At 38.9% G+C, this 26591-nt stretch overlaps 1 protein-coding gene and 2 long non-coding RNA genes across 32 annotated transcripts in view; 1 reads left to right on the forward strand and 2 right to left on the reverse strand.

The window, feature by feature from the left end:
• Positions 1 to 214: 214 nt before the first annotated feature.
• LOC111925860 (uncharacterized) lies at positions 215 to 10760 on the reverse strand. Its single transcript, XR_002862523.2, has 4 exons — positions 10681 to 10760; positions 10542 to 10595; positions 10151 to 10206; positions 215 to 2658 (listed from the first exon to the last, which is right to left on the reverse strand). It is a non-coding gene; the product is annotated as an uncharacterized LOC111925860 (long non-coding RNA).
• Positions 3075 to 15928, forward strand: LOC111925861 (uncharacterized). The gene is made up of 3 exons (XR_015282849.1): positions 3075 to 3589; positions 5250 to 5571; positions 12648 to 15928. It is a non-coding gene; the product is annotated as an uncharacterized LOC111925861 (long non-coding RNA).
• DST (dystonin) overlaps positions 13358 to 26591 on the reverse strand; it is a 283922-nt gene continuing 270688 nt past the window's right edge. For 22 of the 30 annotated variants that reach the window (XM_086876130.1, XM_086876116.1, XM_086876117.1 and 19 more), the window contains 9 exons: positions 25514 to 25668; positions 25279 to 25353; positions 24433 to 24450; positions 21391 to 21508; positions 19896 to 19964; positions 18935 to 19134; positions 18389 to 18499; positions 15566 to 15689; positions 13358 to 14416 (listed from right to left, as the gene is read on the reverse strand). In XM_086876130.1, coding sequence (XP_086732256.1) covers positions 14151 to 14416; positions 15566 to 15689; positions 18389 to 18499; positions 18935 to 19134; positions 19896 to 19964; positions 21391 to 21508; positions 24433 to 24450; positions 25279 to 25353; positions 25514 to 25668 — 1136 coding nt within the window. In that variant the 3' untranslated portion in view covers positions 13358 to 14150. The remainder of the gene's footprint in view (positions 14417 to 15565; positions 15690 to 18388; positions 18500 to 18934; positions 19135 to 19895; positions 19965 to 21390; positions 21509 to 24432; positions 24451 to 25278; positions 25354 to 25513; positions 25669 to 26591) is intronic. The other 8 variants (XM_086876137.1, XM_086876136.1, XM_086876140.1 and 5 more) reach the window with 3 other exon arrangements.

The raw sequence follows: 26591 nt of genomic DNA on the forward strand, positions 1-26591 counted from the left end.
GTTAAAATTCAGAGCTCTCTTGCTAGAAATTACCATTGCTCACATTTCAACAGCAGAATTGGAGCAGCCCAAGTTGCAGATAAAAAAATCCCCACACTTTTGCAAACAGATGGACCCTTGTACCCCTTGAACTCTGCAGGCTTAAGCTACATCTAAGAAATATGCTTAATATAAAGACTGCATAACCTGGCAGAGATACAAAATGCCACCTGCAGCATTTACACAATTTGCTTTAATCCCGTATTACTCAGTACAAGAACAGACACGTTAGTTATCCACGATATGTTCTGGTATCAGAAAACAAAAGGATGTACACAGCTCACATGAGGGGGATGGGTAGAATGAACATTTTCCATTAGCAAATATGAAAACAAGTGCATCTTTTGTCTTCTGTTGGAAGAGGATCTGGACTGGGCTAGTTCATATGACATTCCTGGAGAGAGCATGCTCTTGTGCCATGCCATATCAGATCTAGGCATGAACCCCTGAAACTAGCGCTTGCTCCAAGTACTACAAATTCTTTGTTTTCTGTATTCCAAGGGATTTCTTTCTATTTTGCTGATCAATAGTATCTGGCAACATCTGAAATCTAACATTCTCTGCTTGGAGAGGGATGCCACCAGGGGTGGCTACATCAGGCTGGGCAATGTGGGAACCTCCTCCCGTCCACAGCTGAGTGCTGTGCCCGGCTGGCTCCCGTCCTGGCAGCTGACCAGACTGCTGAGCAGCACTAATAGACATTTTGGGTTTTGTCCTGCAAGATCTCTGCACGAAGACTATTCAGCACAGAGGCACTGCCCCAGTAAACACCCCCTCTAGTCTGCATTGAAACCATTCCACACAAGTTGAAATACACATTAATCAGGATCTGCTTCCAGAGAAATCCTGTTAGCTTAATTAAGTCTTCATCATCCCAAGAAAAACAGTTGGAAGGAGAGCAATCCTGCAAGCTGGGAGAAGAACCATCTTTTCCCAGTCTGCACCTCCAAAGGAACTGATCTAGGATTACAAAATGCCTCTGCATGCAGCAGCAAGACGTGAGAAGTGTGTCAAGCATAAGAAAAATTATTATAAAAATTTGACATGACAGATAAACATAGGAGACATTAACAATAGCCAGTTTTTCATAGCCTGCTTAGATCCCTTGGATAAGAGTAGGCACATGATTAACCAAAAATTCTAGCCAATAGCTGATGTTATTTCAGCATTTTTCAAATGCTTCAACTAGAGCCTTGTCAAAATAAACGGTGGATTTGTGCTGTATGTGCTTATATGGCAAGGTCGGTCCACAATGATACTATTACAGTGTTGTAAAGCATAACATCTAGTTAATGGTTTCTGCCAAACCATGAATCAGTTACAAAATAGAGACCCAAAGTATGTTCTTTTTTTCCATTCTCTAATATTTCTTCACAGCACAACCCAAACAATTGCTCATAATTAAACTGATTGGAGGAGCAGACACTGGCAGGAAATACACTGCTGGCACTGCTCCAATAGCACTTCATTGTATTGGAGTTAGAACAATTACATCAGTTCCTTTCATTTTGCAGAAAAAGAGGAGGGGGACTGTTTTTTATCTCTTGCTCTCGATAAGCAAAATCAATGTTTATCAAACCTCCTAAAGCAGATTCACATATTTTTAATGAACAGCATTAAGTGCATCCCCAAAGACCCTGCTACCTTTGCCCATCCTCTTCATCTTCTTTATGGATGCACTATATTATTAGTCAGTATCCATCAGGGTATTTTTCAAGGAAAATGTAAGTACATCAGCTTTTAATAATGGAAGGACAGAAAATGAAACATATAATATACAACAAGCAAGCAAATGTAGAGTGAAACTGGAGTCCACATTTAAAAATAACATGACAGTAGTTTTGTACCCCAGACCAGATTTAACACACAGCATTTCCTACACCAACCTGAAAGCATTCAGCTCCAGTCAGTGTACCTACAGCTCACAGCTCTGTACACAGACAGAAGCCATATTTAGGAGGTCCTTCAGCCAAATGAACCATCTTTATTGCAAGAAGCCTTGTTTTAAGTTCCCATGGCCAGCTTGACAGATTGTCCTCATTCCACAGTGCCTGGTGTGCTGCGCAGCTCAGAGTAAGAGTATGGCTTGTCTCTACAGCAGTTTCTTGCTCCCAGCAGGACATGTGCAACTTTGGGCCTGCACAGAGGCCAGTCACAACCTGGCAGTCAGTTAGATCCTCATGCATTCAATTAAAGTGCTTTTTCTCTCACACATGCCCAGCAATGTAGCACTTCCCATGAATGGTTGTGAATGGACCTTTGAAGAGGTTCTCACAGAATGAATGTACCTCTGTTTCCCCCCAAATGCTGAATAGAGGGCAAACTTGTTTCAGAAATGTAATCTATATTAGTAAATTCATAAGTGAGATCTGTGCATTCATATCATTCTTTACAAAATCCAGAGTGTTTTTGTAGGGGGAGGAGGGAATAAAACCTGCTTGTGAATAGAGTACTGAAGCAGGAGTGAGGAAGATAAGGCTTGCAGCTTGCCTTCAAACAAATCCCTTTGTTTCTTTGTCCTTCTTTTTCTTGGTCCTAAGTCTTGTGTACCTGTATAAACAGCTCCCTGGGAACCATGGCTGTGGCTGATGCTCCTCAATATTTCTTTAGTGGTAAATCCTATAAATATCAAGTATCATTAAAAATAAGAATTTATATATTGTAAGATGAGCTTACAAGTCACAGAATCAGAGAAGTGCTGAGGTTGGAAGTGACCTCTACCCAGAGGATGGCCAGCTACAAAATGCCACTCAGGACTATATCCAGTCAGGTTTTTAATGTCTCCACAACTTGTCTAGGCAATCTCTTCAGCATTCAGCCATCTTCACAGCAAAACCTCCAAGCGTTCTTCCTGCAGTCCAACTTGAGCACATTGCCTTTCCTCTTTTCACAGGATACCACTGAGCACAATCAGTTCCCAACTTTACTCCTATCTCTGACCCATTCAGGTAACATCTCCCTCTCATTTTTATGCTGCAATCCTTTCATCATGTGGTTATTTGCTGGCCTCCCTCTACTACCCCAATGTCTTGTAGTGGGAAGCCCAGAAGTGGACACAGCCCCCACTGGCCCCACCAGGACTGGGCAGAGCAGAAGGCTCCCCCTCCCTCTACCCACTGGCACAGCTTTTACTGGTGCAGCTCAAGAGGCCACTGGGCACCTGTGCCCAAGGACACGCTGCTGGCTCACATCAACTTCGATTGATCACAACACCAGGAGCCCCAGCTTTCTTCCTGCAAAACTGCTTCCCATCTGGTCAGACTCCAGCATATTCTAGTGCTTGGATTTACCTCTTCCCAGGTGGAGGACTTCATACTTACTCCCTTTGGTGAGCATTGTGTGGTTCCTGGTCACCATTTCTCCAGTTTGCCAAGACCCTCTGAATGGCAGCACAACACTCTGGAATATCAGCCACCCCTCCCAGCTTTATATAATTGACAAAGCAAGTTCCAGACCCAAACAAACATGAAGTGGATTGAACCAGAAGAAGTTTGGATGGAAAATTCTCTTCACAAAAAATTTTTGTCAAGCACTGGGCCAGACTGCCCAGGTAAGTACTCACCATTCCTAGAGATATTTCAAAGTTGTGTAGGTGGGGCACTTATGGACTTGGTTTAGTGATGGACTTGGAAGTTTTGGGTTAATGGTGTGACAATTATCTTAGAGGGCTTTTCCAGCATAAATGGTTCTGCAAGTCTAAAACAGGAACAGTACATTCTGACCTATGCCACTAATGGATTCTGGTTGCACAGTTTACACAGCCCCAAAGTTACTTGAGGCCATCTAGACTTGAGAATTACCATCAGCTCACCTGTCAGAGGCACAGAGGGGCCACTGTGCAGAAAGACTATTTGTCTTGTTTGTGCTGCATCATGCCATTCTCTGTTATGAGAATAAATCAATTACATGGGAAAATGAAGAAGAAATAGCAGCTGCTTGTTGCAGAAGTGCAGCAGCTCTGAGACACAAGTAAAGCATCAGCATTTTAAACTGGATGTTTTTTCATTTTGTGAACAATCTCCTTTTGCACTTGATCTTTCTGTATAAGAAGGAGGGTGCCTACTTTCTATATATAACTTTGATGGGAAAGAGTCAATGTTTTGGTTATGTTAGAACACTGTTAGAACAGAAACATTCCAGAGCCCCAAACTAAAAGACAAATTCATATTCATGTTTGTGTTTCCCTTGAGCCTCTGCTCCCTAGCAGAAACACTTGATGGGCACAGTGTAGTGTGCAGCTGCTTGATTTGTACATTTGTGACTAGCATATCCAATGCCTTTTCTAGCAGATAATATTGAATGAGTAAACACTGACTTGTAGCTATTTTTAAATCATAATTTAAATTTCCAGATGAGCCAGGATGTCTTTTCAGACAAGGAGGATTAAATTTAGTTCCCTAAACAGACATAATTAAATAATGATGTTCTTGAAAGAGAGGGATGTTCTACTCAGGCCGAAGATGAAGATTAGCATGTGCCAAACCAGTTTCCTGATTTGCCAGCAAATTTCCTAAACATTCCGAGCCAATAGGCTTAATCTGCTTCTCTGTTTCCAATCTGCAAAGGTGGCATATTCCTGCTTCCCTTCTTCGTTCTCGTCAGATGTAAAATGATAAGAGCAGAGCAGCACTGCAGAGATTAGAGACACCAGAATGAGGGACCAGCAGTGACACAGTAACCCTAATTTGTATTTAGGACACTCCCTATGAGGCCTGAACACTTCTGTCCTGCAGAAGTTTAGTTTGTACTGCATTTATAAGCAAGATCCATTTGAATGTTTGCTCTTTGAGCTACATTGTTCAGAACTATTCTAACTCCACCAAGAGGTGTTTTTTTGCTCTCCCATCTCATCTGCTTTTTAATTTTAAACATCTCTTTGGAACTTTGACTTGTCTTTGAAACAGGACAAGATAACATGATATCTCAAACATAAGAGAAAGTTTGGAAGTACACAGAATACTTATCCCATTCTAAATCAACCACCTGTTAGCCTCAAAAAAAAAAAAAGTGTTTCAGTACTTTTGAATTCCATTCTCCAGGTGAACTGATATGCTAGGGAGAGATGTGTATGAACATGAAAATTCATCCTAAGGCAAACCATTAAAGATTAAAGTTAGGTTTGCATTTATTTTGGATTTTTCAAATTACTCGCATCTACTGATTTTTGCATTCTTACTTTGCTTTTTGTACCTTGGTTTCGTTCACCACAGGCAAAAGAAGTACCAAATAGTCATCATTATTTTTCCACCCAGAACTATGAAGTCCAAGAAAAAAGCCCCAGACTGTGAGCAAGAAATGCCATCTCAGCTAGTCGTCACTGTCGATACAGCTTTAGGGACAGAGGAATAGTGCTGCAGAGTGCTGTAACCACTTCACCAAATCAGACAACAAAGAGTCAGATTTGAGACAAGAGTCTCCATCAGAAGTGCTGGAAACAGAATGTGTTTTGTTATACTAATGTTTATTGGAAGCACAGCATCACCAAAGCATTTCTGAGGCAAACCAAGACTAGCCAGGAAACTATCACTTATGGTATTTTTCATATTTCCAGTAACTTAACCTCTTTCTTCTTTTTTTTTTTTTTTAACTATAGAACAATCCCCAACACAAGTGCTTTATACTGATTTCTTACAGAAATACCAGCCAAAGAAATGCCCCAGTATCATTCAGCCTGATACTCTGGCTTGTTTCTTTACACCCTCTTGCAACATCTCCTTGAGAAAAGACTCTCCCAATGATACTAGCTTGAAGAATCACTGTCCATCTCCTGCTTTACTGCCAGAACAGAGCCCTGCCAAAGAATATCTCTTGCAAGATATGACATTGAATGTGAAACTCCTTGTTTTCTTTTGGCCTGTTTCCCCTCCTGAAAGACTAACTGAAGAATAACCTTGACAGAATACACAATTTAACACCGACTTAAAAAAAATTAAATGGAACTTGATTTTTAGCCATCTTTCTCCTGGCATGATCAAGTCGGTCCCAAACTCACCCCAAACCCCCAGTACTGAGAGCCAGGAAAAATGTTTGTTCTGCAGGGCTTGCTGCTCTCACTTTAATTGACAAGTCTATACTTCCTTGAATTTAACACACATTTTAGAGTTTGATTAAGAACTGTGCTTTAATTTGCTTTTTTCTTTGCCATGGCATTTTATCACTCTTCTAGACCATCCTTGGACAGGATTGGAACTAGTACAAAACCTTTTGTTTTCAGGCACATGGATTTCAGCCTTATTTCTGTTACTCTGAGAGGTATGAATAAATTAGGCTATAATTTTTTCTGACATGCATTGTTAGCTAGATCTCTCCAGAGATAGACACAGCTGGTGCTCCAGTCTGAGACTACACATGTGAGTTTACAGAAAAAAATATTTCCTTGCAAGTTAATATCACAACAACCCAATGATGTCTTTCTCTTCTTGTACTTTATTCCAACAGATTTTATCTCCAACTCTACCTTCCAAGCCATGCATACATCCAAATGACCTCAGTTTGGTAAACTCATGCACAGGCATTTAATTGCAAAAAACCCAGCCCCAAGACTCAAGACTTAATTCTCCAAACCATCAATTGATGTTCATGCAGCTGCCTAAAATATTGCCCATCCAGCAGGTTCTTCTGAGAATTTTTGGTACTTTAACAATCACAGCATAATCTTTGCACATTTAAATAGTTTTTTCTCAGAGTTTTTATTTAATTTTTTAACAGCCAAATTAGATCACTGCTTGAACTCCAACTCCCTCAATATCATTTGACTACTCAACTGAAAAGATTTGCTTTTATTTATGTAGTACTGGAGACTGTATCTTATACCCTAGAGTTCAATAACACAGCATTCATGGCCAGAGACTGACTTATATAAAGACCATATGAAAAGACATACTGGACACAGTAGGCCATATATCTAAGACAAGGAAAAGATTCCTTAATCTCTGCCATTTTGATAGAAAAACTCCAGCTGGTAATCCCCCTTTTTAGTTCGTATTGCTATTTAGGAAACTCCTGAATAACTGTCTACTTCTCCTAGTGTTTGACTAGAGCATAGGGGATAAACTCTCTTGCTGCTAGGGGTGAGTGGTGGCAGCTATGACAAACATCTTGTTCTCACAGACCCCTTGTGTCACCCTCTGCCTCCAAGAGGGCCTCAGGGCATCTCTCCTGCAGGGGGGGAAAGGGTGGTGGCAGCCCAGTGGAGGATTTGGGCTAGTACTGACCAGGGTTATTTTACCAGATGAGATCACTGCAACATTTTTGGAGAGGCCTGCAGACATTATTTGAAACAGAGTGGGAGCTTGGAGGGGAGGAAGAGCTCTCTCACATGGAAAGCTTTAAAGCTACCAAATATTAAGTTCTCACTCAGGGGCTGAAGTTTCCAATGGCATTTAAGAAGAGCTTTTCTATTAGCAAGTGCTACATTAAAATTCTTTTGCATCATTAAGAATAAAATCCTCCTCAGAAATCTGGTAAGATTTAATAAATCCTGATAAGGTAGAGGGGTTGGAGGGGCAGGGAAAGAAAAAAAAAAACAGAGAGAGAAATGAATGCCCTGAACTGTGTGGAGATAACAAATTATTAAAGATTATTTCTTCATTAGTACCTCCACTAGGTAAAGACAGCATATATAAAAAAAGAAGTCAGATGCAGAAGTCTGTGTTGACCAAGTGACCTAATCAGTGGACTTACAGAAGGTTTTCTAGTGCCTGAAAGCTCTGTGATCATGCTCTTGCTCTTCCCAAACACCAGCAGGCATCACCTCCCAAGAGACTGCCAGGATTCTCGGGAGAAGAGACAGCTCTGCCTATGTGGGGCCATAACCAGGAGCTCCAGCCCAGCTCAGGAGCTGGGGCTCACACACCTTCCTCACCCTCTGGCCACAGGAAGCATCACTTCAGCACTTGTTACAGAGCTGTACACATGGGCTGGGAATTTCAGTTTGCTCATTGCTGAGCTCTTCTACAGTTCAGAACAACTATATCTGCAAATACATTCTGTGGGGAAAAAAAACAATAGCAATGCATAGAAACAGCCTCCACTGTGGGCATCTTGCCTTCCTCTAGGCTTGCCTAATTTATTTGTGCTTTGTTTACTACATCTCATTAGATTTTTACAAAAGAAATTACATTTGCTTCATTCGACTTCAACTTTGCCCTTAAGTTCAAATATAATAAACTGTTGCTCTGGATTCATTTCCCACTGAATAACTATTCAAAGTTATTTACTTGTTTTCCTTCATTCCAGAAGGAGCTATTCATGCATGGCCATGCTCAATTATGTTTATTTAGAAGGCAAATAGGAAGAAACAAAACAAAACCAAAAGCCACAAACAAACAGAAAACAACAAAGACAATCACATCATACTAATGAATAGCTCATGTCTTTTGGAAAAAGCCACTTCCTCAGATCCATAGGACACTTGAAAGGAAGAGAAACATGTCAAGATGGTATCCTTTTCAATTACTTAAGTTTTTTAATGGTTTAGATCTTGAGGTTTTGCATGATCTGCCACTATTCTCCAAAAGATGTGTTCGTTTCCCTCATGCCAGTAGATCCCAGGAGAATTAACAATTGGTAAAACTCAAAGGAAAAAAGCAAAATTATATGATGATCCAAACTTTACATACCCTAAAGTACCTTTAGTGCACCAAAAAGGTGTGAAGGTAATAAGAGCTAGAAATGGAATTTCCAAACCACTCAGGAAAATCCCACCCAGTGTTTCTTAGCTTGAAATAAACTCATTAATTTGGGATGGGATTAATTCTACTTAAATTAGCCATCTGAAGATAAGTTGGCTAGGGCTGAGCTAGTCTGCAGGATCGCCAGCATCAGTGGAAAGCAATGCACACCCCCAGGAGATGTGATGAATCACAGAAATGCAGCGATGCTTTTTTCCAGAGCACTGTCCAACAATGTGCACTTCAGAAACCTCTGAGCCAGCGTTTGCAGCTTTATGTTAAAGCCTGTCAAGGGCTCCATTGTAAAACTCCTTCCTCTGTTAAAACTGAGCACGTTCTCCTGCACTGTCTTTGCTCGCTTTCAATGTGCTATTTACCTTCAGTAAGCCCTTTCTTGCGATCCCTTAAGTGCTCACTTTGAGAATCACTGATTTCTTTTGCAAAGCCACGTGGTCAATCTCAACCTTTGCCCGCATTAACTGATCCTTCCAAGGACTTTCAGGCAGCTTCCAAGGCATGACATCCCTCCAAAAGCTAAGCCATACACTAGCCATAGTATATTTATTCAGGCTTCCACTACTATCTCGCTTATTACAGCATCTGTAATTTTTCCAAGTCCAATCTGATCAGCACTTTCCTTGAGTTTACCACTACATTTCTGGAAAATATATCCATTACATATTCGTTTATATATATATATAAAGTGTATATATATAAATATATATATATATATATATTTGTTTTTAGTCCTCTCATGCTCACACAAGACAAGAGGACTCCAAATAGCAGCTTAGCTATTTCAGTTTTTGGTGGACATTACCTAGTCTGAATTACCTTATTTTGTTGGTTTGGTCTATAAAGCTTCAAATCAGTGTTGTTTAAATTCACACCCCCTCTTCTGATAAGAAAATGTGAAATTCCTCAATGTTTCGTATTTACAAGCCTGTTTGCCTCATCCCCACTTGTGTCTTTTCATATACTTTGATATTTTACATTGTTTATAAATTTTAGAGATATTTCTTTATTATGTGAAATCACTGTCTTTAAAAATAGTCCAGCCACTGCAAACTTTTTCATAGATCCCTAGGTTCCCATTGCTCTGCCTAAAGAACAGAAAGATCTTAGAGGTCTTTTCCAACTTAAATTATTCTATGACTCTAATATTTGGAAGAGCCAGGATCAAGCCCCAAAAAGAGGGGAAAAAAAAAATGAATGGTACTGGGTAAGTTTCCAGTTATTGTAAAGATCATCATGACCCCTACAAAAAGCTCCACATCAGCTTTCCCTAAGGACAAAGCTATCACCATTCCATCTGCCTCCTCTCAGAAGAACAAATAGTATTGTAAATGCTGACAGGGCCTGATTAATAGGCTGGGGGTTTTACTCATATTCAACTATCCAAGTGCTAATAACACATGTATTAACACTCTCATACTTACTCTGCCAGGATTCCAGCTAAGTTACACAATTCACCTTCATCACACTTTCCTTCACCCTTCCAATAGAGAAACACAGTATGAGCATCCCAAGGTGCAATTCAGATTATTTAAGTAATTTCAGCTCATCAGAACAACTAATAAATCATGAAAAAACAACCCCCCATATTCCTTTAGCTTCGGGTCAGATACCACTTCATTTGCAACAGCAGAACTCTGAACAATTCTTTACCAGAGGATTTAAAAATACCTCAGTACTATCAACCACCCAGCATTTTTATGCAAGCTATGTAGAATTTACGGTACTGAGAAGCTCCCTTTTCCCTCTGCAATGTTCCTGTTTTTAGGAAGTTTAAGTTGTTTGCTTTTTTTTCCACAGAGATGAGTAACCTACCTGCACTGTTAAAAAAGCAAGCAAACAAGTCAACCATCTCTTCCACCTCCATGTCTGCAAACAGGATATTCAAATTCAGTACAGAAAACAAGTTTCATTAGGGAAGCACATTTTCTTTCCTCTGTAAAAACCTACTCACCTTGCACAAGTGTATAAACCTCCCAGCATCACCACTTCCTCCTATAACCCCCAGTCAGAACAAACATCTAGCTAAATACCTCTTCTCCAGGGTGAGCTCAGGTGCTACCAAACAGCCTAAGAATGGGAAACACCTGGAAGAAATTAGGGAAGCTCCTCTGCAGCAAATGAGGGACTGCTTATCTTCCATCCCTGTGGTTATTTACAGAGCATAAAGAGCAAGTGCTCAGCAATATATCTTCTTGCCACCTACTCTGAGGAACACACCTAATGCTAGAGCCCCCAGCTCGTGTGCAAGCTGTGGGGGGCTGCTAGCCCTGTCAGAGCTATGGCAACCACGGGTCCAAACCCTGCTGCTGCTCACTATGGTATGGCACAGCTGCTTCAGTTTATTTTTATGAAATGCATTAGTTTTTAAATGAAAATTAAATATAACCTCATTCCTCTGCTTTTGTAAAGACATGCTGGAGGCAAAGCCTGAATTACTGTCGTCTAATGCAATAGCATGTAAGAAGCTCACAATATACCTTCAGTGAAGCTGGGGATGCCTAGGCCAGGAGGTATCACTAGATCACTACAGATTTCATCTGCAGATTGCAGAAAAAATTGTGGAAACGGTCTCATTTTGAAAGCAGCAAAACAGAAAGCTGAAAGTGAAAAAGTAAAAGAGCCTAGAACTGAGCCAGCTTTTCCAAGTGCTAAATATACATTATTCACTTAATATGGTTCCCATAGCCATAGGCTGTCCAGCCCTTCTTCCTGGCCCACCACCTCTGCTCCTTCACCGTGCAGAACAATCACAGAAGAAACAGGTACAAGAGCCTAGGCCACACTAAGTTGTAATCGACTCATGGTCACTTAGCAGGCTGATGAATTTATGATCAGCTCCTATTGTTAAAAGGAAGGTAATAAAACGGCAAAAAATACATCTCCAATTATGAGATTAGGTAAAAACTCATGCAACTGAATAAGGTGGGGATTTATGCTGGTACCAAAGAAGAAACACTTTTTAATTACAGAAAGATGGAAATAGAATACCACTACTTTCTTTATAAAAATAGTTCACCAAGACTGACCTACCTATCACTTATCTGCATGTTCAAAATACGCCTTTTCCATGAAATTTTGCAGATTCATCCTTGGGTCACAGGAGTATAGAACATCCATTGTTTTTCATACTTTCATCCATATTTTCAGACTTCTGTCAGTATGGACTTTGTATCACAGGCAACAGAATTTTTTGAAAAGTCTCTTAGTATCGACCTAAAGCAGTTAATTTTTGGAAGAAGTTAATAAAGGTTTAACATCTGGTAGCAGATTTAGGCTTTTTAACTGAATTCTCAATTCTAATTTACTGTTAATTTGGTTTCTGACACTGGATGATTCTCTCCAGCCAATAAATGAACTTTCCCACTTTACCAGTCCCATCCTCACCCATTTTGCAATCACTATCAAGTCACAATAATCAACTTTGTCTTTGGGTGTTAGCTGGCATTAGATTTCTCAGAGGCTGGTCACCCCTCTAATATTCCTGTAAGGTTACAATGTAGTCATACAAAAATTCCGTAAAATTGCGTAATTAGTGAAGCATTAAAAACATATTTGAGCTAAGACTGCAATATAAAAGGTGCTTTAAGTAGATGCCAAGACTACCTCCTGTGTAGGTAGGTTGCTCTTGGGACACAAGGTACTGAGCCATGTATGTACCCTTGCAAGGGAGTTAGATTTGTCCTCCCCACATCCTTGAACATCACTCTAGTGGTTAAAAAAATTCACCAAGAATATCTCACTGGGTACCACCACTTCTTTCAGTCAAATCATCCATGCAAGTGCCTAAATTCTATCCTTTTCCCTTCTGCTTACAAGTAGAGATATTTCAGCTGTCATCTGTAAATACTGAAAACTATCCAAGGGTGTTAGGGGTTTGAAAAAGCACCAAAGTAATTCTGATCTGTTTTAATGTTCTAGGGAAGCAATCCCTGGAAGAATAGAAGCAACAGGGGAGGTGAAAAATGGAAAGACAAAATAGTGCAGCAGAGACTGATGCTTCAGTAATCAGTAAACACTTGTGCTGATTGCCAAGCCAGGCAGGACTGGTTGATCATCACTTTCTATAAACCTTTATAAAACTCTGTGTTGAAGGAAATCCTGATACAAGTAGACTTTGATTGATTCAATTATCTTTTGAGTATTATTTTATTTATCTGGCCAAATCCCACCCAAAGGGCATTTCAAAGTTCTAGGCATTCTATCACTATTTACCACAGTGTCTATCCAGCCATGCTACAGCACTCCCATTTGAAGCTGCACCATTTTTCCAATGAAATTGACCCACTAGCTATCCTTTCAATGAATCCATGAATGGCTAGAATGTTTCACTGATAGAGCAAGTGAATTACTCTCTATGCCTTTCATACATGGTATATAAATGACACAGTTTAATATGGAGAAAATAATTGTCGACACACAATAATTACATATAATTCATATGCTCTGATATGTGCAATTTAGTGTTTTATTAAACAAATACAGTAGCTAACCAAAATCAGATAGCTGGTAATGGGAAATAACATTAAAGCCTGTGTTCCTATGGTAATTATTGGTCATCTGAAATGGCATATGCTCTAAAACATAACGCTGAAAATTACCTTCCTGTGAAATAAGAAATACAATAGAAATAAAGTTAAGGGACATGTTTATTTCTGAGCTTTCTGCAAGCAAAATTGCTTTGATACAAAATGAGTTCAATGATACAGTGCTACCATCCACTCAAGCGAAAGAAAACCTCACATTTACATGAATGCACTTTATATTGATATTCTTACAGAATAATAGTTCAGATATCCAGAATGTGTCTGGCCTCATTGAAAGCAATGGCACAGAAATGCTGCAAGGTATTGGAATATCATATTATTGGCAAGTGCTTAATTAACTCTGTGAGTTCTCTGAGAGATGCTGTATAAATAAGGGTACTGTGAATGTGTGTTTGTATTCCTTAGAAGTTTTAACATACATCGTTTAGTGTTTGTTTAGTTAGCTCAAAATGTGTAATTGTGTCTTTTGGCTTTCAGTATTCTCTTTTTCTTTTTTAAAGAAAAATCATGAGGTATCCTTTACTGTTAACTAATGACATAGTGATAGGCCTTTTTTATTGAGGTTGCAGAGACTTACTGTACATTCAGTACACTGTACATTCGGCAATTATTTTTAGTGTACTTTCTACATGTTACTGTGTACAACTGTTAGTTTACATTAGAACTCTTCCCCTTCTCACGGGATATGGCAAAACGAAAAAGAATCTGACAAAAATTATACACATAAAATAAGAAGACAAATACACAAATAAGGCCATCTGCAGAATTAAAAACCCACCTCTTGCGATATTTCACAGTAATTTCTACATAATATTTTACATCTTATGAACTTAAATATTTAATGCAAAAGGAAAAGACCTTCATGGAGCCAATCATATTATCTCTTCAAGGACTTGTCCGATTTGCTGGCTAGTGGCCTTCTCTGGGGAGTTGGAATTTTAGAAGGCTTGGTGGATCCTGGCCGAGAACCTGCTCGGGGTGTCGGCCTGCTTGTAGCAGGAACAGTCTCTGACATATCTGAGCACACAGACTGGATTTCCGAAATGTCAAAGTCAGACGCGTCGCTGCCTCGGCGGCTGCTTGACCTGCTGCCAGCCTTGCTACCTGCTCGGCTGCCAGGTCTGCTTGGAGTTCTTCGGGTTTCTAGGGAGAGAGAACATAACCATCAGGATTAAAGATAAGGATGGAAAACCTGTGCAGATCTTTCCTAGGTCTTTGACAACTTCAAAAATCCCTCATTTCACAAACTAAACTTTAGACCTCTGCCAGGCAAGCTAAATGATGCTGTGTCTCACACTAAAGAAAAGGAAATGCAAGATCAAATGCTGGCACATAGTTATTTCAACACTAGCACATCTCATTAAAAATGCATTATCCTGGCAGCTTTTCTTGACTTCCTAGGCATGCATTGTACCTTCACTCATCAGCCAGAGCCTTTCTTTCCCCTGCCATTTTCTCAGCTATTAATTGAAAAAATTAAACAAAAAAAATTCAATATCTGGTGTCTTCATGTATTTATGATTTCTAAGTATATGATTTCCTGGAGATACAAATGGACATCCCAAAATTTAAGTATGTACCCCTCTTTTTAAAAAGAAATTAAAATCCATACAGATGAAAGCTGCAACTAAACAAGGGCAAAGTATACATCCTGCCCAACAAAGGGCTGAGAAGATGAGTTCTCAGCAAGCCTGTTAAGTAAAAGCCTGCCCAGACAATGTGCCATGAAGAAAAAAACACAACAAGGAATCTTAAACAGAAAACAATGTGGTTTTTCAAAAATTTCCAATTACTTAAGTATTTTTGATCTTCACAAATCTGGTTCCCTGTATGTATGAAGAACGCTGTGTTGAAGGGCGCAGCTTCACTGCTTTCTATTTTTGTATACTACTTAAAAAATCTCTGTGGGATATTCCATTACTAAGGTAATCGACAGCTGTTCCCTGCAGGTCTTCCAAAGGAAATGGACAGGTCATGACTAAGTGTCCCCTTTGCTCCATCACAATTGAGAATAACTTGAATACTGTGAAGAACTGGATCCTTTGAGTAAATGTCTTCCCTAGTTCCTTGGGCAGATACGTTGGAGGTACCACTGCCAAGAAGATTGCGGTCATGAATTTGCACATCCAGAGCTGAACATGTGAATGGAGGGCCTGATGATGTGCACCCTCAGCAATGGGCAGAGTTTTACTCCTTCCCACTCTTCTGACATCTCCCCTGAACCCTAACGTGACCCTAAGTATTCAGGTGGAAAACAAAGCAAGGATCAACCTCTGAAGTCAGAACACTCACCTGCAAACTGAGCTCTGACTCTGGTGGCTGCTGTTGACAGGATGCCACTGTCTTCTCCTGAGTGGAAACCCTTCCCTGATAGGTACCCTGGCAGTCTGAGTTTACTTCCTTGAATTGGTGTTCCCTATGCAAACCAAAACACAACAAACAAATGATTTTTTAACTGAAGATAAGGACTGGTATTAGGGGCCACATAGTTTAGAATATGATCATCATAACAACATTCACTGTGAATCTGAAATACTGGTTTGAGCCACATTATTCATAATGTGAAGTTTAGAATGTTCCTTTAGAAGTTTGCATTTGAAGTAGTCCAAATGTAAAACAACAACAATAAAGAAATAATTTTAACAGTCTGCTTAACATTTCAGCATCTTTGTGTGTATTTCAATGCACATTAAGAAAGGAAAAAACTACCTTCTTATAATTAGTCAAGCAGGTAAGATTAGTTGATGGTAGATACTGAGATTTTGTGTCTGCATAACTTGACTTTACATCATCCTGGCTGTAGTTAGAGGTGATGAAAATATTTTTAAAATTGAAACAAGGCTACCAAATTTCAGAAACTTTTTGCTAGGAGGAAAAAAACCGAGCCAAAACAAGAAAAAACCAAAAAAAGGGCATAGAACTAATTTTAAAAGTCCCACTTGTCTCTATATTGCCTTACAGTGTCTGTACTACACAGTCCTACCGTGCCTGCTTCCTTATTTCTGAAATGAGTCCTGATTTACAGTCTGCCCAAAATAAGAAAATTTCTTTCACAGCCACAAAAACTGAATCATCAGATCTCAAAATTAATATTACTCACTAAATAAGAGGTGTATGCAAGTAAGAGGAAAACTTCAGTGTTCACAGTAATTTAATTAACACAAAAATACTACATAAATATCCAAAAATAAGAACAAACAGTGCAGTGATAAATGAAGTTTGTGGAGTGGCCTGGATCCCAGGATCCTGCACTCTGTGCCTTTGATCCCCATGTAATTGTAGGTAGAATTAGGTACTGAAAACCAGGATCCAGAAGTGTGTTGGAAGCTGCTCTGAGCTAAGAGCAGAGCAGAAGCCTGGCAGGAGCTTGCCTGGCAGCTGCCAGTTCAGACCACTTCTGGCACTTCTGAACAAAAGAGTGCTGAGATGCTACTGAGCAATCTGCTGGCTCTGACAGGGCAGGTCACAGTATTAAACTCTGTTAAAGTCAAGTGCAGTGCTTGACATACAGCCAGCCACACCCTGGGAATCTCTGCTATACAGACACTGCTTGGGAGGGGAAGGAGAAAGGGAGCACTGTTACCTCAACTGGAGCTGCTGCATTCTGGGCAAGGCATTGGGAGAGAAGCACCAGTGCAAAAAATAAAATTAGTCTGCTCTTCAGTTTTGCCCTAAGCCCAAATGCAGTTTACATATCCAATGAATAACTGCTCTCTTGGGCAGTAAATTCTGCACAACGTCTTAGAAATTCACTGAACCTACCCCACCCTAACCATTCCATTATAATCTTAAACCACACTGGTTTACATGAAAGAAACTCACTGAAACTACAGGCAGTTGGAAGAGCAGATAAGAAATACAGTGCCCCTACATGAAATCAGGCCAGCTGCTTTCCTGTCATTGTAATTCAATGAAAACACCACCTTTCCATGTCTATAAACCCTTTAATGTACCATCAATTAATCTTTCACTGCAGTTACCAGCTACGAGATGAAAGAAAATACACAAATATATTAGAAACTGACAACTGACTAAACTGTGCTGTAAATCATTCTAAGCCACAGCCCTGTGTGCTTGCAGTGCTGTACCCACAGACACACCTGCAGTGTGCACAACAACATGCACAGAAGGAGGGAGGAAGAAGTTTGTTGAGCATCTTTGAGCAAAGCCATGCTGAGGTTATGGAAACTTTACACCAGAAGGTGTCACATGAACAGCAATAGGCATCAAAGTGCAGATTGTGAAAAGCAGATACAATAGAGGGGGTGGTAGCACAAGCTTCTCCTACCCAAGCCCTCCATCCAACCCAGGGCAAGCGTAACTCCCACAAATGACACATCAGTGTGCAGCCTGATCCAGCTGCAACCTTTTCACCAACTGTAATGACCTTAGAGTAAACACTTAGGCTCCAAGGCCCTTTGAATTTTGGTCATACAGCCTAATTGCTGGCACAGTCCCAATTGCTATACTAGCAATTTCCATGTAAGCCATGCTAGTTTCCTGTTAAGTCATCAAATAGCTATCCTATGAGAGAAATGATTGGTCACTACCCCCCTAAACAAAACTTTTAGTTGCTGTAAAGATTTATGTATCACAGACAGACTTTTGTGCCATCTTCTTCACAGTGATTGCGTATTTCTTTATTTAGTGGTTTTGCACTAGAGATCATGATTTATTAATCCCATGTCTGCAGTTCAGAAACATTGGAGTACCTCATGAATTCAAAGTAAACAATTTTATGAAAGAAACCTGCAAAGTATATTGAATGTTTCATATATTTTTTTTAAAAAAGTACTTTTCCACATTTACTTGACCATTTCATTCCATACTTTTATGATTTATTAACCATTTGAGCTTTAAACATTAGCTCACTGTGGCTATATTTTCCAAAAATTAAAAAACTGTGAAAAATAGAACATTAAAAAAAAAATAAATCAACAAACTTGGGAGGAAAAAAAAAGTAAGAAATAATTTGACAAAGGTCTAAAATAAAGACAATGCATTAATATACACAGGATGTTGCAGCTCAGAAGCACTGAAACTCTAGTGGCTGTTAGTGAAGTGACAGTTTTAGTGAAGGAAGTCATTAGACTAGAATTTCTGTCCTTACTGTACCTCTGCAGATGACCCTTGATAGTCTGAGGATTCTGGTGGTTTAGAAGGAGTTGATGTTTTGCTGTTTGTCAACCATGGTTTACCATAGTTGCGTGTTAAATGATGTGGTGTCTGTATGAAACAATGGTAAATCAAAATATGAAGGACAGTACAGGAAAACAACGGCATGGATAAGGATACCCGGGCTTTCAAAATCTCAGCGGAAATAAAATCTAAGCAGAAAGAGTTAATGACAAATGTTCTAAACTGAAGAGATGACAGTTTATTTTTCAAATGAAATGGAGGGCTTTGGTGATCTTTCGGGGCAGTTCCCAAACTGCCGGTTAGTTCATGTGGCACCTTAAATGTAGAAATTCTTCTACTGCCATGTTGCAAGCAAACAGTAGAGAAAACACATTGAAAACACTTCTCAGATCCCACAGACTAGGAAATACTTTTTCTCCATCAGCTAGAGAGAGCATCAATATTACTGGAGCAAGGAAAAACCCTCAAATTCACTCTATATCCCATTTGCTAACCAGTGCAGTTTTGTACGTTTCTCCTTACCTTCGGTGTACTTGTAGTAACAGCTTGTGGGGCAGCTGCCTGGCCAGCTTGACTTGACAGAGAAGTGGATCTGTTGGGAGAAGCACCTCTTGAAGAGGGTCGTGATCTACGGCCCCTTGGTCGGAAAGCTGCCATGCTCTGACTGGCACCATCTGCCAAAATGAATTTTTCACGCAGCTCCACATTTGTCCTCCCTTTAGCTGCAAAGAGAGGTGTTCATTGACTCAGGTATGAAAGCTGTCACAAGGGTGTTTATTGCCATTTTTGCCATGCCAACTCCAACACATTTTAACAATAAATAAAATGCATTACTGTGTAATGCATTTATTTTGGACACAGAAGAGTTATGTGCAGGACTCGCTTATTCTAATACTTTCTGCCAGCAGGAATGAACCACTGTCAAAGGAAGTCAGCGTGATAATGGAATGCTCAACGTGCTAAATCATTGTTAATCAATCAACTATTAATACATAGACACAACCTGATGGGCAGTTTTGCTAACTCTACAGCTATTCATAATAAATAATACTTGCTTGGATGTTCTAGAAGAAATAGCTAAATACAAATTACAGGAAAGCAGCAAATATATTTATTCAAAACTATGAAGTTATGTAGTTTGGCAACATGCAATGATGAACATAAAACCCAAACTATGATGAGGTAATTGGTGGCTAAGCACTCATACACACATACAAACACATATATGAGGGAATGTTCTGCATGAATAAATGCAAGACATGTTAGCATTTAACTGTGTCAGTGTGAATGACAATTGTTTTTGAAACACTCTTCAAGCGTGTCAAAAAAATTAGCTTGCAAAGCACCAGCCCATGTAGGAACACGTTAAGCTAAATATGATGGGTGAAGCATATAGTTAAAAGTATATATATATTAAAAAAGCAGGAAGGAAATGAAGAGAGAGAAGAGGAGGAGGAGGAGACAAAGAGAGGGGTTTGCCAACCTATAGTAGGCTGAGTGGTAATTGAAGAGTTTGATTCCGAACGTAACATTTTACTCCCGTGATGATGAACTAGAAAAAATGACACAGGACATGGGTCACATTAAAGAAAATCGTTAGCAGGAGAAGAAATCAAGTACAGCAGCTGCATATGCAAGAGACTTGGAGCACCAGGCCAAAAGACAGGACTTGAGCAAAAGCTGTCCCTAAGTGCTCTGAGGTGAGTTCTCAAAGGTCTCCTAGGCTAAAAGGAAATGGCATTTTGACAGACTCAGCTACAGTCCCAAGTACATTTGTGAAGCAGCGGTATTTGTCTGCTGACATAAAGAAGTAATACAAGCTAAAGTGATTTTATATGACGAGGTGCAGTACTTTTAAAGTTGTTTATGACAACAGTTTTTTGCAATGTGATTCATCTGAATACACAAGGAGCACTTGGTGGAAATACAGACTTGCTAGGTGAAGTGGGCTGGGAAAAGTTTCAACCTACATCACTGACTTCAACCAGAGGAGTATTAGGTACCAATGCACAACGTCCAGTGATGTTGGTTTTACAGAGTATTCTTACAGGTATTCTTTCGATCCACTGTGCTGACATCTGCTCACACGTACCCAAGAAAAAGGGTCCTTCTTTTATTCCTTTCTACTTCTATTCCTCAAAACTGCAGAGTAGTAGAAAATAAAATGTGCCTCAGAAGATCTGGCTACATTGAAGGGTTAACTTGGTTATTTCTGTTGTACCCCAAATATTTTTCTCAGGCCTACTGTAGACTGTTACAATTACTCCTATATTGACACTGAAAGATACAATACTTAATAAATATCCAATTAATTTACTGAAATCCCTTATTACAGTCATCAGTATTGTCAACAGTGTACTGAGAAAACAGCTCATCTGATGCAATGCCCTGAGAGCTGAGTGACAGAGCAATCCCTGCTCCTCCAGAGCACAATGTCCTCTGGACCAGAACATTTCCACTCGCTTTGTATAAGGCTCAGGGCTCTACAAAGTGCTTCTGGGGAAGATGCCAAGGAAAAGACAAGGTCACAAAGGTAGAGACTGAAAGACTGGGAACAGTCACTGGCCAAAGGTTTTTGTGGTGGTGGTGGTGGTGTTACTCATCAGTTCAACTGCCTTATTTTGACTTATTGTGAAGCTGAGACGGTTTTATTGGACATTTCTGTGTGCTATTTCTGCCAAGTCATACAAGCCACTTCTTTGCCATAAAGTCTGTCTGGGCTAAGATGATTTTTTACTTACACCACTATAACACTGAAGGAACTGTGCAGAAGACACACCAGAGTTTTTCCAGACACACATCAGTGCAACTGAAGAGGATCTCAACCATGTGATTTAAAGTTCACAAAAACGTGACATTTAGTGAGATGAAGTATACAACAACTGGCATTTTATACAAGTCCATCTCCATCTTGAGACAATGAATGGTGACTGCATCCAAATAATATGCTGCAAGTTTTTAACAGTTCTGCTACATACCACGGCAAGGATCATTTTTCACTAAGAACTCATCAAGTGCCATCCAGCCACCTCCAACACGGACCATGACCGTACTTCTTAGGATACGAACAAGGCGCAGTTGCTGAGAGTCACCAAACTGCAATAAAAATCAAATGACAGTCTGAGGTTCTCAGGCATTCAGATGCAGATAACACTGACAGGTTAAAAAAATCAGTTTATTTTGATATTTAATTATTAGTAAATGCTTAAAAAAATAATTTGTTTATGCAGATTATTAAAGCTGTTAAGATTTCATATCAGATGACACTGCATTAATCAAAAGAAGATGGCAGGATGGTAAGAAAGAAACTCAGGTTTAATTTTATGCTTGATTTTCAAATGTCTGAGGTCATAAAAGAAGCAAAATTAGTTGTACATTATTTAATTGGTTACAGTCTGCTTTTGTGCAAATTAATGAAGACCTATTTGCTTTATTTCTCTGGTAAAATCTTAAGTGAGCACTCTTCTGCAAGTCTTGATTTTTAATGTTTTCAGCTGAAAGGAAGGCAGCATCTCTTCGAACAATCAGTATATAATCTGGAAATTCAATGTGTTATGTGTGTTGCACAGTTCTATTAATTGATTCTTCTATGGGAATATTTTCAGGTATAGCACTACAGTGCTGACACTGCTTATCTATAGCATGTGGGGAAGGGAACATTAAAGAAGCAATAAATGAGTAATAACTGTCATTATGTTTGTCATTCCGCTGTCTACACATCAAGGTTTTTCACAATTCAGAGATACACAACAATCTGTTTCATACTAAGTTCCTGTATGAGTCCATTCTTCCTTTGGGCTGATGGCCAGGCCTAATGCATGTTTTGCTCTTGAAACCTGTGTAACAAAACCTGTACGCAGTACCTTCACTCAAATTCAGATCAAAGAAAGCATGACCAATATGTTGACCTCACAATCTCAAGGTAACTAACCAAAAGAATTCAGTACTTTTAAGCCAGCACTACTAAAGGATTTTGATATCAGACCACCAGGCTAAGTGCAGTGCACTCTCACACAAACATGCAGAGCACTCACTAAAACCAATGGGAGTTGAATGCCCCTCTTTGGGACCAACTCTGACCCTTGGAGAAGGCTGGCCATAATTCAGCTGTACCTACTTGCTCCAGTGAGGGGACTGAACAAACCACACAACAAACGTGCTCCCTACTTGTTAGATGACTTTAGTTGTTTGGTACTACTCAAGCCAAGAAGAGAGAATAAGTTTAAAGGAATATTACTTTTAGGAACCAAACAAAAGCAAAGCTTGCTTCTTAATTCAATAATAAATTGTATTTGTTAGAAGTAAGAACATTCACATGAGCATTATTTGTAAGAGTTTTTTAATAATGGATTCAATATGTGCCAAACAAAGAACCATTTTGTATACGTAGATCAAAGTTGTTTTTTTTTTAAAAAAGGCATCCAAATTAATGCTGTTTATTTTCATTGGCGTGTTCCTACCAAAATTCTTTTCTAGTGATTCTGAAGATAGTATCTTTCTTCTTTTCTTTATTTTTTTCCCCCATCACAGCCTCATTAGGCAGACCCTATCAGGCAACTACACCAAGGGTCAAAACCAGTGTGCTTTAGAAACTGCCCACCTAGCTGAGGTTAATTCAGAAAGTGGGGCTGGAAAGTACCACAGTAATACAATAATATCTATCGCTGCATTTATTCTTATGGTAATTCAGTTGATTTCCTTCCTAAAATAGCCTGGATACCAACTTTCTTTAAACAGTATTGAACATTATTTCAAATAACCAGAGGTAAAAACATAAAAGAGTTTAAGCCACAAAAAGGCCTGATCTTGACAATAGCCTGTAGGTGCCGTTCTGCATCAGTAAGAGTTTCTCAAGAAATGCTCTATGTTTTGCAGATGACAGATAACAGAATTAACATAATTTCAAAAAGTTCCTTCAAAAGAGACTTGTTCTTTATGTGGAAAATATTTAAATTATTGCTTACATGTATTGCTTGAGGCATGTGGCAAGACTATCCACTGCTCTATGCATTCTTCTACATTTCAACAGGCTGTGCTAGTAAACAAGAGTGCACCCACATTTTCAACATCTTGAGATTTAAAATGGCTATTGCTGTTGATGCTAGCATGTCCAGAATGGATTAAACCTGCTATTGCCTATTCAAAAGCTAAGACTAACAGTATCTGATACCTGGTTTGCATAAGGTGTTTCCATTCTTACTGGGCAGATGTGATTTAGCACTTCAGGAAGATGGGTATGAGTGTGTAGCACAGGAGTAAGTGCTGGGTAGTGTTTACTCCAGAGAAAGGACCCACCAGTGACCCAGATAACACAAAGTATTCTTAAACACAGTTCCAGTGCACTATAAACTTGCCACAGCTCCTTGAAAACACTTTGGGAGAGGGATTAGTCTAAATGGGAACAGCAATTTTATTTTGCCTATTTCCAAAATATCTATTTAAAGATTCAGTGTTAGCACATAAAATAATAACTATCAGCCAGGTTCTTAATCAGTCTGCTTATTATGTAGAGACTGTACCATTTTTTTGCAAAGATGAAAGTATTTTTTGTGCAATTTGCAATAAATAAATGATAAGGCACTGAGATATCTGTTTGCTATGATTAGCCTTTAATCAAATAGTCTAAAAGAGACATTACAGAGTTTTGAAGGATTCAACTATAAAACTGATTAGGTAATTGTAATCTCTACAATTGCAGTTCAAACGCTCAAGATTTTTTAGTTATGGGAATTGCTGCTGACTATTATCTGGTTCCTTTAAAAGTAATCTCCTTAATGAGGAAAATGACCAAAGAAAGCAGGTGAGGGATTGTAGAGGAGGGACCCTGAGACAAGGAATTCTCCATAGCACTTAAAGAAATACCACAGCTGACCAGCAATGAATTAGCTGAAAATTAAAGGATGGCAAGAAGACTGATCATTGCAAGCTTAAATCACTATGCGTTAGGGAAAAAAAAAAAAAAAGTAAAAAAAAAAAAATAAAAAAAAAGAAACTTCATAACACATTCCACTGGTTTATACCTGATTTCCCAGGAAGAACTGATAAGAAATGAAAAATGGAAGAAAGACACGATTAGTTTACAGGAAATTCTCTACATGACCTAGAACACATGCAAACTAACACATTAGACATTCTAAATAAAGTATCTACTAGAGAGATGAGCAGGTAGCTAGCCATCCAGAGACTGAATATTGGAAAATATTCAAGGCCTTCATTTCCTTCCCATTGCTGTTTCTGTGGTCTTTTAAAATTTACACATACTTATTAAAATCTCTTAGCCAAATACTGCGCATTTTACCTCAATTGTTCTGGTTATTTGATCTAGGGGTAGCAGATCTTCTCTTCTGTGTGATATTTACTTTTCTGTGATCTAAAAGAATTCTGCAGGTATCTAATGCTTTGCTTATACTTCAGAAATATGTGTGTTCCAATAAAATGACAAAAGAGTGTAAAAATGATTGAATACATTTAGGTAAAAGATTTTTGAAGTACAACACAACAAGAAAATATCAGTCACTGTTTTTATGAAACTAATAGAAAATCAGCTACAGTTTAAACTCTTGAGGTACCCGGGCAGAAAGACCAGCTTTTGAGGATATGCTGCTCGTATGCATGCATGTGTACTGATGTGTGCAGCTCTTAAAAATTCCTATGAATGAAAACAGCTTCAGTAGTTTAAGTGAAAATAAATACAAGCCAATTCCATATTTTTAGTCTGTATGTTCTAACAAGAAAAAGAAATTTACACAATCTTAAAGAAAATGTAGTGTCATACAAGATTCCTGTGAATTCATATGGCCTAATTCCTGGCATAAACCATGTCATATGAAGAAAGCTGAAAGAACTGAGGACCTTAAAAGACTTACCCTGTACTTGTTATCCCCAATCTGTTCCACTTGAAACCGCTTCGCACATTTACATTTCGCTACCTGCCTTGTAACCTGCAAAAAAACACCACAAGATAATTACTTTAAATATCACATTTCTAAAGATTTGTGTACCTAGTAAACTTCAAATTAAATAGGAGTGAAAATAAAGTGAATTATTATAGAATGTGAGTCCAGCAGAACAGAATGCAACCTAAGAAAGCATAGAACGTACCTCATCTTCAATTTTGTCAGCATCTGTGAGAGGCTTGTATGCATCCTTGTTTGGATGAAGAGCTGCTACAAATTCATAATAGTCAATATATCCATCACCATCTCTATCAAAAATGTCTGCAACAGCACTCATTTCAAGTCGGCTTGTAGGGAATTCTGAAGGAAAAATACAACAACACATTTTTTTTCGCTTTTCAATCCCATTACAATGAGAGGCTCTATCACAAATATTAGAAGGTGAATATTAGGTATTTGGTGACAGATAGTGCTTATCAAAAAAAAAAAAAAAAAGGATATTTGGACAAGTGAAGGAATGTTTCCTGAAAAATCCCAATCTGAATCTCCAGTGTTACCCAGATATTGGATTAAAATGAGTACCATAATGTGGTTTGAAGACAGAGACAAAAGCAAGCACACAGATTAAACTGGAAAATATATAGGGGGGTGGTGGAGGGTGGGTGTGTGTTAACATTTTGACCTTCAAATGGATAAAATACCAGAAATTAAGGAGATAAATAGTTAGTGAGGGGAGGTCAAGCAAGCATTTCAGTGCTGATTAAATCTGGAATGTGAAGCCTTCTCAATGCAGATCCATGCATGGTGTTTCACGAAGTCCTTCTTTAGATCAAGTTTAGAGCAGCACAGTATTAATCCACACAGAGATTCTCAATGAAATGGTCAAAGAAAATTTCAAGGTGAGGAACAGGGATTATATTAGGAGTGTTTGGTGGTCATAATAAATTGATAGCAACTGAGTTAAAAGCATAAACTATTTAACCTGTTGGCAGTATTATATCTTTTTCATGAACTGTTATTAATTCAAGCAAAACAGAAATATCCACATATAGTGATCTTACACTGCATTTCCTAAGGCAGGGGGAAAATATACAGAGTACAGTATTTTCCTACTGAGTAACACTAAAATGCAATTCTAGAAGCAGCCCAATTCCGAGTCATTACTGTTCAATGCAAAAGTCTCCATAATCTGAAGATAAAGGATTATTTTAAATATTAGGTCATTATCTGTTATGAGTCTGTTCCTAAAAGGAAATACGATCACATGTATGATGTGGAAGACT

Source organism: Cyanistes caeruleus, chromosome 2 (genome assembly GCF_971803275.1).
Source record: "Cyanistes caeruleus chromosome 2, bCyaCae1.hap1.1, whole genome shotgun sequence".
In the NCBI taxonomy this organism is placed as follows: domain Eukaryota; kingdom Metazoa; phylum Chordata; class Aves; order Passeriformes; family Paridae; genus Cyanistes; species Cyanistes caeruleus.